At 42.6% G+C, this 12,588-nt stretch overlaps 2 protein-coding genes across 4 annotated transcripts in view; one reads left to right on the top strand and one right to left on the bottom strand.

Moving 5' to 3' along the window:
* The window catches only part of LOC128885020 (WD repeat-containing protein 47), a 93,196-nt gene that overhangs the window by 66,967 nt on the left and 13,641 nt on the right, over positions 1-12,588 (bottom strand). The window contains exon 1 of one of the 3 annotated variants that reach the window (XM_054138757.1): positions 11,625-12,409. The exons of 1 other annotated variant lie outside the window; for it this stretch is intronic. In XM_054138757.1, the coding sequence (XP_053994732.1) occupies positions 11,625-11,659 (35 nt within the window). In that variant the 5' untranslated portion in view covers positions 11,660-12,409. Of the gene's footprint in view, positions 1-11,624; positions 12,410-12,588 lie in introns of those variants that run through there. One more of the 3 variants, XM_054138758.1, reaches the window with a different exon arrangement.
* LOC128885025 (uncharacterized) lies at positions 588-3,813 on the top strand. The gene is made up of 5 exons (XM_054138767.1): positions 588-743; positions 1,038-1,391; positions 1,734-1,902; positions 2,226-2,653; positions 2,834-3,813. The coding sequence occupies exons 1-5, from the start codon at positions 726-728 to the stop codon at positions 3,236-3,238; spliced, it is 1,374 nt and encodes a 457-aa protein (XP_053994742.1). The 5' UTR covers positions 588-725; the 3' UTR covers positions 3,239-3,813.

The following is a 12,588-nucleotide window of genomic DNA, read 5'->3' as shown; positions in this document are numbered from 1 at the left end:
AATATAGTGGGTACGAATATGGGTAACTTATGGGACTGACTGTATATGAACAACCATGATATAAGTCATGGATCCAACGGTTCAGGTAAGAATCAAGTAAGAATTTAGGTAAAATTGTCTTTTAGGAGTCGAAGAATGGTGTTTCCAAAATTATATTAAAAATGAAACAATACGACGAGCCCTTACTTCGAACCATCCTCTAAATCTACTGCTTTGTATCCCTCTGGAAATTCAGGTTCTGTGGAAACGAGGTGCAAATGACCCCAAGAAAGCTCAGGGATCGCGAAACCGAGAAAAATCATTATCGACCGCCCGCATGTGGCGCTGGAAGTTTGCTCGGAAGCGGTTCCTGATCGCAAGGTCGTGAATTATGAATAGAGTCCCGCAGATAAGATAAAATACGACCAGGGAAAAAGCTACCTCGAAGAAATCCTCGGATGAGTCGTGTTTTTTCGCCCGGGCGAATATTGCGACATCGCAACGAGCGCGATATAAAAATAAAAGATGCCAGAATACGGGAAAGAATTCGCTGAAACGCGTAAAGGCCGACCTGAATAGGCAATCACAAGAATTCGTAAATTGCCACATTTGGCTGGTGCGTGCATCGCGAAATTTTGTGGCATCAGCAGGTGCTTGGATTAATTTACGAGCGCTCGGACCTGCGACTCGCAGTTTCGATTGAACTTTTCAACGGCTAACAACAAACGAAACAAGTGAAACAAACGATGATGCAGTGGACGTTGGTGAGTCTTTGAAAATCTGAACTTTAATTTAATACTGCTTCGATTTTAATCTTAAAGAAAAGAACTACGAACCAACAAGTAATCATTTTCTACCTTGAATTTCAATTTTAAGAATATTCCTATGAATAACTCTTCTCCAAGTTCTCAGTCCTCTGAGAACATTTTCGATAAATGATAAAGGATTGAATATTGACAGCTCGAAAGTACCCTGTCCAGGTACTTTAACTTGCTGTGGAAGTTTTGCTGCACGTTGCAGAAGTTATTGAAACTTTTTTGGGAAATGTTATCCATTAGATTTCAGCGGCCATACTCGTAGTCAGCAATGCTGTTGCTGACGTTCTGGTGCAACCAGGTTACGGACAACCACGTTTGCAGTTACAACAGCAACAACTTGGACCAATGCAACCTATGGGAATTCATCAACGCACCTCTGAGATACAACATCAACCGATAGACCATGGTTATCACGTGGAGCTTCATCCAGTGTATGGCAATTTGCACCAGCCTGACAATGGACTGTCGTACTCGCCCATGCAACCTCAGATGACGTACTCGCCCAAGGCTTACAAACGTTTACTTGGTAGCCAATTCAGTGGCCGTGGATTCGAGGGAATATCTGGAGCCATTCCAGCTCAATACGTTCCTTTGGTAAGTGTCGCATAATTGAATTCGACGTGACCATTCTAATTTTATTTGAGAGTATTTAAAAAACAATAGATGTACCTAAAATAAAACTTGGTAATAATGTTCGTTGCTTATGGTAGAGTCACCTATCTTATTCGTGATTTTGAAGAATGTATGCAATGGGTATTTCAGAGTAATAAAAAGTTCTTCATCTCCGAATAAAGAAGTGAAACTCTTTCAAACATGTAGAGGACAAAAATGAAATTCTTAAATCGGCGCAACTGAACAGAAATTCGACGTATACCGAATGAAAAATTATTTTTGATGCTACGGGGATAACATCGATTAACAAACCACTTTTCTTAGGCAGTACATAGTCGTCTCAGGAGGTCTGTCACCGACGAATCCAGTCCTGGGTCAAACACCGAGAAACGCACAAAAGTGGGTGTGGCCACGAAGTCGACCCTAAACGAAAATGTCCCTCCGGTCGTCGATTTGCAAAGTCAGAACGGAGAAGTTACGAAAAACCTCGATGGTAAGATCAAATTTATGTACAAACTAATTCTAACTGGATAAAATAAATGCTTGAATTACCGCCAAGAATGCACATTAAATTTAATTAGAAACTGGAATAACGTAAACACTGGAGTGTAGATTTAAGATCAGATAAAAAAGAATTAACATCACCAGATAAAAATATATTAATGGTAAGCTTCTTTAATATTTTCTTATCGGGCGATGATCGGGCAAAGCATACAAACGCGATCTAATTAAACGAAATGAATGCTCGACCCAAGAATATTCTTATTTACATTAATCCTGATTTTGACCGAGATCTAACGTGACTTTTTTCAACAGACAAACGCGTGGATGTTCGCCATAGCCAACAGAATCAAGGTTCTACCCTGTTCGGTCTGAATCCATCAAACCTGCACCCTGGATATCATCAATACACTGAACCCTTCAACCCTCGTTATCAAATCATCAACGAACAGACACAACCACAAGTATCGCCCCAAGTGAATTCTCGAGCAACATCGCAGGAGCAAACGCAGAATCTGGTTACACCTCCGTCACAGCAGATCTATCCTAATACGAACCGCGGAGACTATAAAAATTCCATGTCGGTGCAACGTCTTGACGCACAGCAACAACAGCAGAGTGGATTGACGCAGAACATCGTCGCAAATCAACAGAGAAACTTCCCTGATCCCAGACCACCATCTGCTCCTCTTCGATCGCCGAGACCAGAGACGCCAAACGGCCCTACCGAACCTCGAACACCTGTAAGTAGACCTTATCGATCTGCATCGAGCGAATCGTAAACTCTTAATTAGTTATTTAATATTTAAATGAACGTTGCTCTCGCCACATCGACAAGACTGTCGTGTGACAGAAAGTCGATTAGCATTGGCGACGACACCTAATCGATACGTAGTAATGGACACGTCCGTCTCCGTTTTCAGGATACCACGCAGGCTATGTATAACGCGGACGACGAGCTGGTGGGCTCGCACCACCATCACCACAAGACGAAAATAATCACGAGTCATTTGGGTCGTTATCGCGGAGCATACACGGCGCCCAACGTCGCGACCAGCGGAGGTTACCGTTGCTCCTGCTCGAATCCTGGCTACGTCGCTCCCAACGTCGACGATGCCCTGGCGTCGTATAACTTAGCAACCGGAGCACAAGTTTATCAACTCCCGAGCCTGCAAGAAACGACTTATCCGCCCGTCAGATTCGTCGTTTTGCCACCAAGTTACAACAATTACGTATCCAACTACGATTGGGGATACCAGCCTTCCCTTTCGCCGTACAACGCGTGCTTACAGGACACCGTGCCATCCGTGGCGTACCAGCTTGTGTGAGACTTAGCAAATCGAACGACCGTAAGCTAGTTTAAGTCATTTTTTTTTTATTTATTCACTTTTTGTACGATATGTGACTGCGTTTACTCTGGATCGAAGATGGGGACAATTAGAGACCGTGGGCGAGAACCAGTCATCTATATAAATTGGGATACTATTTTTATTTTTTTATTGGGAGACATGACTGGTTTTCTGCAGTAGTCCTTGATTTTTATGATAAAAGTAATATGTACAAACGTCAAATAACGAGTGACAGGTAAACGATTGTTTATGATTAAGTATTGATTTAATGAAAATTGGAATTTTTATTGTAGAATAAAATATTTCTCAAGAAAATTTTATTTAGAAACCAGATAAAAATAAGTTTTTTACCAGAAGGAAGAAACAATACTCTCGACTGTCATTCGTTGCTGACGTTTATTATTTACTGTTCGAATAAAATTTTCTCGTCCCTGCATCGCACGCATCATCGAAAACCGTTCAACTGGTAGCAATTACACGGTCATCGGTCATAAAGCGATACCTGGGCGACGAAAGCCGAAAGTAATGTCTTCCAATAAATCTATGACCATAAACATCGTTCAGGTTTATTAAAAGCCTTCCCTACCCATAAAATTTTACACCTGGACTAACTCGACGCCGCTAACGAGAAGCCTGCGTTTAATTGGCATTTAGTACCCGCGGACCGGATTTAAGCGTCGTTTGAGTAATCCTATCGCTTTTAATCGCGGAAGTAATCCGAAAGAGCGGTCGGTCTAACAACGTTCGCCTAAATCTCACCTCGTTACGCAACTAGTCGACACGAAACTCTTCGAACGAGAATGAAACAATTTTCACGATCGTCCTTTCATTTTGGAAACACCAACTTCGAGCGTTTCGAACAGCAATGCTTATATTGTCTTCTCGTATGAATATTTCTCGATGAAAATTGGCACAAACGTTTCCAAACTCCCTCCAAAAAGACTACTATTCCGACTCTAGTTTTCTCGAAGGAAAATTCCAAAAATTGCTCGTTTTCGATCGTCGAGTCGCGCCGACGCCCAAAGCGAGCGAATTTCAGGCGACACCGGCGCTTACAGAGCGCCAGGACGCTGGTGGACGGGACAATTCGATTTCAGACAATTTGCCAGGAGCGTTAATTGACCCGAACGGGAGTGGCGAGAAGTTTGGGTGGGTCTACGAGTGGCATCGGACGCCCGGAACCGGAAAAGGAGGGGAAACACTCGATCGACTAATTACTGATTCCTCGTCTCTCGTCAACGGTGAAACGTAATTTCTTCTCAGCCATGAGATTTCAACGGGTCCGGTGTTTGCCGTTCGTTATGCCCGTCGAAAGTGCAAGCGACGAGATAAGGAAATTACTCGGCGTAACGAAGTTCGGTACGTGCCTCCGAGGGAACACACGACCCCCGTTGCAGATGCAATAGCGCGATTATGGTCTCGTACAGCGGGGAGCCCGCCTTCGAGGTGAAAACATGAATGCAGATAAATTCTGCATTTACGACCATGGCGCTACTCCACGTCCCGGAATATAGCGCCATGGAAACGGCGAAATTTCGGAGGGGAACCGCTTCGGAGCATCCAGGCAATTCATTTTACTCGAGAGACGCCACCATTTATGATTTCTCCGTAAACGAATCTTTCGTCGAGTTACCAGGCTTACGTCTTTTTGAGGAGATCCTCTACTTTAGCCATTTAAAAATATTTTATACTACACGATAACTTGAATGAACGAAGGATTTCTCGAAATGTTTACCAAAATGCTAGTGATTTAATGAAAAATCCTCGTTTGTACTTAATAAAATGACACGTTCATCGCCACATCACCTATATATAGGTGGCAGGGATTTTCACCGAGGAATGTAAAAATGAATTCTGAAGACATATGTTAAACAAAAATAAGCCTGAATAGGATTCGTGAATTTTGATCGGGTTGTAAAACAAAATACTAACTTAAATGTTAGATTATACAGTTTTCAATTGTATAAGAGTAAAATTTTAGCTGCATAAGTATCTCCATGAGTATGTCCGGCATTGAAAGTGTCAAGTAAAGAATGCGCAAAAAAACCTCGTAAATTGGAAAAGAAAAGAAAAGCATAAACTCTTCCAGATTCCTTCTCTAGGACAAAAGGCAATACCGTGTTAGCGGAGTGTAATTCAGAAGCCAAACACTTCGATCGGCGATCCGAGCCGATAAAATCAGACCTTTGTTCGCCAATCGCGTTCGTGCAACTTAATAGCTCGTTTAATCTAGCTGGCATACCGGTGCAAATGGAAGAACAAGCCACCTGGCCTTTTGCGGCTAACAAACACTCGCGGTACCAGTGTTCACGGAATCGATAGGCTTCGCTGTTGAAAACGAAACGACGCGAGGTATTTTCATCGTTTCCGGGAAGGCGTATCATTGATCTCTCTCATCTCTTCCCCTAGCAACGGGTGTACAACGCGGCTCGAGTTCCACGACTTCCCGTAGTTAGAGAAATTATAAAACCCGATACTATTGGGTTGCAGCGTATGATATATCCGCTCCCACGGACAGTTCTGTCGTACGGTATCCCGTACAACGCGAAATTAAGCGCCAATATGTATTCCGTTGTCGACGTTGTGACAACCGACTTAGCGAACGAATTTTTACCTCTTTCTTGACAATACTACAGGTTTCGTTCGACAAAAAGTGGATAACCTCGTCCGTGTAGAATTTATTCCCCGTCGAATGGCATTTTGTATGCTTTTGAAATTCATACGATGCGAATATGGGAACTGGTCGAGTGGCATTGAAAAGGTTGCGAATGGTTGCTGGGAGGGGAAAACAAATTGTGTGGTTGAAAAGGTTTTGTATTTTGGTTTGATCTTAGGTAAACAAAATGACATTCTATGTGTAAGAATCTAATAGGAAACATGACCGTTTAAATAAAATAAAATACAAGTAGGTCCATATCAGAAACACTTAGAGAACAACAAATGTTACAAAGGCACGTGCCAAAGGAAGTTGAGTTACATAAAAAATCGTCGATTACTACGAGAATAAGATCACCCGAACAACACTCAACGAATTAAGTAGTAATGAACGTTTAAAACGAACGCTCTGAGCCACCGAACCGTTCTTTTTTCAAGGAACGATCGTAAACTGGAATCATAAATACAGCAACAGCAAAGAGGCGTTGAATCGTTCGGTGTGAGTTGGGAATTACGACACGAGACGCAAAAGGTATGCGGTGCGTTTACACCTGCGTGATTATCGGTGCTTCGGCGCTGTATAATTGAAACTGAATTTCACAACGCTTCCGTTGGCGCCCGGCACCATGACCACTTCTCGGTTTTCGTTATCTCGCGAATAATTCGTTTCCAATTTCATTCTAATTACGCGTCTACTCGTGTTTCCTCCATTAACGGAGTAATTTTATGGTTGATAACTTCTAGATGATTTCAATTCCTATCGTTCCTCGAGAAAATTTCTCTGATGACGAGGAAAATGAATCTCGTTATTACTGTACTCGTGAATTGTTATTTTTATTGCGTATAAATGTTTTTCGAGCTAGAAACTTTCATTATAAAAAATGAAACTTTTATTGCCGAAATACCAGCTTAATTATTTCAACGAAACGTGTTTACCTGCATTTAATATACCCAGAAATCGTAATTGCGAATGAATTTTGAATAAAAAGAGGAACAGAGTATTTTATGATGCAATAGCTCGGTGTAACGGCCGCTAATGAGTAAATATAATGAAAATATGGGCACCAAAAGTTTCTGAGAGTTGCTGCTTTTCAGCAGAAACAATTGGTTATGCAAATTAACGCTAGCATTTGGTATTCATGAGCGAGTACAGCGTCGACTGGGTAAACCGTCTACTTATTAAAACGGTTAATTGATGCGAAATCGATGAGGAGGTGCGTTTATTGAGCGGAAGTTGGGAATCGTACGCAAATCGTTCCGCCGCGTTTACCATCCCATAATGGCCGAGACGAGCTCGCCGTTATTCTCGTAACAAGTAGGTCTAACTGACTATAATTAGCCATTAGTTAAAGGGAGAAGGTTTTATTAGTCGAAAGTTACTGCCACGATAAACATCCATTACTAAAACTATGAATATATTCTTGCGGTAACATAATTATTTTATCACAGAAGCGCTGATCGAATTATGCGTTACACGTTGACAACAATTTATTCTACACGTATCGATTTATAATTTGCAAAGAGTTCTAATTCCGAATCTCCAATTAGGGAAGGTATTCGTTCGTTAAATGCTATACAATTAATTTGTTAAAAACTTTCCCTGCCGAGTTGAATGGTGTAATGCACGAAACGCACACGGTGTCCGAATATAAATGCAAGTCACAGCGGGACGATGTGGGTCAACGCCCCCGGTACGCTCTTGGACCGATTCCGCAAATTTACCTGCGTGTCGTGCACCACCATGATAGTGATTCAAAAAAGGGTATCCGGTCTCCTCGTTGGTGAATGACGGTGCCGCGTTGCGGGCTTTCTTCGCGGCGGGGCACGAGTAAAGGAGCCATTACCCACCCAGTAATGGAGGTATTCAGCTGGCTTACCTTTGACCCGCGGATCTCGGCAGCGGTACGCGTTTACCCAAGGAGATAGCTGACTGGCGACAACTTTTTCCTTCTTTTTCGACCGGCACGAATTCCTCCGGTAGACCGACTGCCTCCGGGAAATCGTCGCCGGGCTCGTTTGAATCGCGAAACGTACGCTGTCACGACTCATTTGTCTCTCTCCGCGTATCGCGGAGCCTCTGCGTCTTAACGGTTACTAGATAAATACCGGATGATCACCGAGCCTCGACGTGGAAATCATTGAACACGGATGACAAATGAGTTTACAGTTGAGCAATCAAGTGCAATGATCCATGAATCGTGAAAAGAATAAAATTGAACGAGAATTCCTCGTATTACGCGTGAAACAGAGTCCTAAATTTATTAACCCTTTGCACTCGAGGCCTTTTTTTATATCTACCAGCATCTCGAGATGATTCCTTAGCATTCTACTGCCACGAATGCTAAGATTAGAATAAACTAATCTGAGATTTGAAAATTAAGTCACCCTCACCTCAGAGACTTCGAGTTGCAAAATAATTCAAGCTAAACAAACATTATTGTTGGTCGATTTACTGCGTCGAATCTGGTGGTGACCGAGAGTCACCTTGCAGGGGAGATTTGTTCCTCGCCAATGAAGATGTTTCTTGCATCGCAAGGAAACTCTGTTTTCCTTTTGTAAAATAAATTAAATTTTCTTCAAGCTCCCTTCGTGTTCGATGAAAATCGAGTTTGTCGTTACATTTCCGTGAAGTTGTTTGTTGGGCTCGAAGCGAGCAGCAATTGCAGAGGTCGAGCGCGTAGGCAGCCCGCGATCGTGGGAAGCAGAAAAATGGCAAGCATATTGTCGGTCTGTTTCCCAATCGTTGGAGACGGTGAAAAGAGGAGAGGAGCAGAAGCGAAGCGCTGCCAGAATGAAATCGGAAATGCTCGTCGACTTCCCAGAGCAATTTTACAAAGTGGCTGTGCACAAAATCTGCCCTCGTGCTATTTCCATTGCGAGATGAACAACCAGACGACACATTAAACCAACCCCACCGCGGATCTATTACTTAACTGATTGTTTTCTGATGGCGCTAACCTTGGAAGTGGATTCTTTCAGAGGAGAAACCTCGGCACCTCAGGAGTGACAACTTGCGGTGTCCATAACATAAATTGCAGAGTAAAACTGAATTTCTCAGACCCGAGACAGAGATTATTCAACGTTCGAGCAAGTGCACGAGAAGATCAACGTCCTGTCGATCCGCGTCAAGATTAACCATCGTTCCACCGCACGCGTACAAGGAAGAATGGCAACGTAATTCGTCAGCAACATGACATGCCATTCACTCTAGGGCAATCGACGACGGGCAGCCTTTTGTTCGCGGACTCTCCCTGCGTGAAGAGCACGGATCACGGATTTTTCTCATTGCCAGGAACGTCTGCGTCGGGATGAACGCGGAGAGGGTTCGTCCCTGGCCATCCCTGTCATTCAACCTCGACGAAGGAGTCTGGGGTTACGATTAGAAATTTTCTAGCGTAGCGAAAATAACACCACCAAGAGCAATTGTTTATCCTATTTTCTAAGACACTGTATAGCGATAATATTGAAAATAATTGTAATACACGAAAGATTTTTTCTGAATATAACAAAGTAACTACATACAATAGTGAATCTGAGAGAGATACCAAAATACAAGAATACTAATAAATAATGTCGCAAATCAATTCTTCGAATAAATATTCGTTTAATTCTCGAACCGCCAAAGATGAGTTTTAAACGTGGCCTTGGTCTTGGGGTAGATCGAGGTTTACTCGATGAATCCGCACCCTTTCTTTCCGACGAGTCCTCACCACCCTCGCCTATTGTTTCGGGAATGAATCGACCCTGGCGTGGTCGATAAAGCGCGAAAGTAGCTTCGCCGCGACTTGTCGAACGGTCGCTTACTACGGCCAGACGAAATCGAACGAAGCGGATGAAGTTCAACGGTGAAGTCTGTCTAGCCTCCAAAACTGAACTACGCTTGAACCCTTTTTGGACGAGAACTATCGATCCTACTAACTTCTGACTTGTTACATATATTCGTGTATGTTTTGCCTAGCTACAGGAATTTTTATCGATTTCTAACTTTTAAATTAATATTAATAAAATTTCTTAAACTTGTCCAAGCAAGAGCTTAGAGTGACTCGATGAAACTACACGACCACTATTAATTCTTGAGAAATTTATTAATACTGACAACTAACTCGTGTGGAAACTTGAAATAAATCGTTATGCAGAGCTTCTGTTCGTCGTTTATAATTCAGTTAAAATCCTGTCCATAGCTGGCAGGGAGTGACACACCGAGAACGACGCGGCATGTATCACCGAAGGCAGACAAACCGCAATTCGTGTATCTCTGGGAACACGATCTGTCGGTTTGCATCCCCCGTGTAATCTTTCCGTCATTACACGGCTGAATCGCTCGCTAATACGGCCGATAATGCGCAGCGGGAACAGTTTGTTGCTAGTGTTTCTCTACAAAGGACTCGGATTATGTAATCGGATCTACGCGAGAAAAGCAGATTCTGCAGTCAGTCGTTCAAATTGAGCGAGAACGATACGCTCGAAGGGAATTCCGACGCGAGTCGAGTGCGAGGCCGTAGGAAATGTCACGGGAAATCCTTTGATCGAGAAACAAACGTTGAACTCCGCTAACCGGAAGAGGGGAGCAAATCAAATATCGAGGCATGGAACTGGCGTAACATTTCCATTAAAAAAAAAAAAAAAAAAAGGATACACGAATCTCCAGGAAGCGAGTTAACACTTGGTAAATAGAACAAAACGATGATGTCTCATAAAACTGTGTATCTTCGTTAAAATGATTGATATCGATACCCTAAACATTTCTTAACGTAATAAACTGATACAATGGATGTTCGAATGCAATACAATGCGTGATTTATTTTTATTTAAACGCGAGGACTTTCCTACCCATGATTTATTCATTAAAATGAATTAGGCTTGAATTGCTTCCTTTATGGGACGAGGATGAGGGCTTGTGGTGCGTGGAAGTCTGTTAGCTTCTCACCTGCAACCAGGTGTGCATAATGGAAGTCATATTGTATGTAGGAATCCAAAGGAGATGGAAACATAACGGTTGAAGTGCTTCTGTGCATCAGGGTTTACAAGTGTAGACATTTTGATTACGTTTATTGATTCACTCGTGAAACGTTAATGTTTATTCCCAGACATAAAAGTTGAACCTGTTGTGAGTAATTATGTGGTTAATAGGTAAACAAGTCTAAGTTTGCTTGGCAGGTCGAACAATCCTCTTGTCTGTAGCTTATAATGATGGCTGGGGTAAAAAGGATTTAATCCTTGGGGGTACTCCTTGTTTATTGGATATTAGACAAGTTTGCAAAGTTTAGGTAGACCTTAATGGAGCCCTCTTCGAGGAATCACCTTCTTCCTAGCCTATTATTACACGTAGCTGTTATGTGCTGGACTGACTTATTTACAATATTATAATAAAACAATGTATACAAAAGATTCTTCCAACCAAGAGGACCATCTATGCTACCAAACAAACCTGGAGCACTTGTTCATCCACTAGCTGAACGAGTACTCATCGTTACCCAAACCCGACAAAAAACACAATTGCATTTACGTGACTCACTCACTTGAAACTATAATATTAATCCTTTTCTAGATAATTAAAAAAGTCGAAACGTCGTTAATTAAATCTGCTCGCGATAATGACTGAACTTTGATCTCTATTTATTCGTACACGAGCCAACAACCTATGGTAAACAGTTGTAAATGTATTCGTACTGCTATAGGGAGATTCAAGAAACAATCTCAGAGTATTTACTTCCTTTTAGCCGTCTGCTTGCACGCCTTGGACATTCACGTGACACGTAAGGAAGTCGAACAACTCACTGGAAGACGCATCACACACGCGACGACTCGGAGAACGGAAGCACGGAACCGGAAGCACGTGGCTCGGCCGTACGAACGACGTCGCACGGCGTACTGGCACGACGCTGGGCGTCGTGTCGTCTCTGCGACGGCGCCCATAGTCCGAAACGCGCGTCTACGTGCAAGTCCATTGCACGCGTCGAAAAGCGTCGTCTACGTCTCCATGGTGAATCCTATCTGGAAACACGAAACTACTGAATGGTATTTATATTGCGCGGACGAACACCTCGCGGCCAGTTTGGACGTATTCTCTGACGCGTTTCTAACAGAACAATTTTTACCCATCGACCGTGGAACTTGTTTGTCAGGTGGTCGACATCGATTTCTGATATACAGTCAGCGGCAAGAGTCTACGACTCCAGCAAATTGCAATGTGGTAGTAATTGGATTTGATGTGTGTTTAGATGTTGGAATGCTTCAGGCATCGAAAACAATTTGAATATAGGAGGAGGGGACGTTTACTATAGGGAAAGCAACAATCTTGTAAATTTTATTTTAGTCAAATTAAATTACTAATTATTATCTAGAACAAGGTCTACATTATGGACCCAAACATGCATTGATAAATCTATGTTTTTTTAAATTGAAAGCTATCAGGACGATTAATTTCCCTACTACCACCTGAATTTTTATAATATCGAATAAAAAGTGCTCCTACGATTGATTCCGATAATTACGATAGACGAAGAGACCGATATTTTTGTCCTGTGCGTACCACGAAATTTTATACGCGCTATCCACGCAACGAAGTACGAGCATACTATGTGGAAGATGGTGTGGGAAAGAATCGATCTCCAGAGAGTCTGGTCGAGTGTGGGTGAACGCAGACAGAGGAGAAAAAATGTCTCGACTACGCC

This window comes from Hylaeus volcanicus, chromosome 2, assembly GCF_026283585.1.
Source record: "Hylaeus volcanicus isolate JK05 chromosome 2, UHH_iyHylVolc1.0_haploid, whole genome shotgun sequence".
Classification (NCBI taxonomy): Eukaryota; Metazoa; Arthropoda; class Insecta; order Hymenoptera; family Colletidae; genus Hylaeus; species Hylaeus volcanicus.
This window is presented reverse-complemented; position numbering and strand designations above follow the sequence as displayed.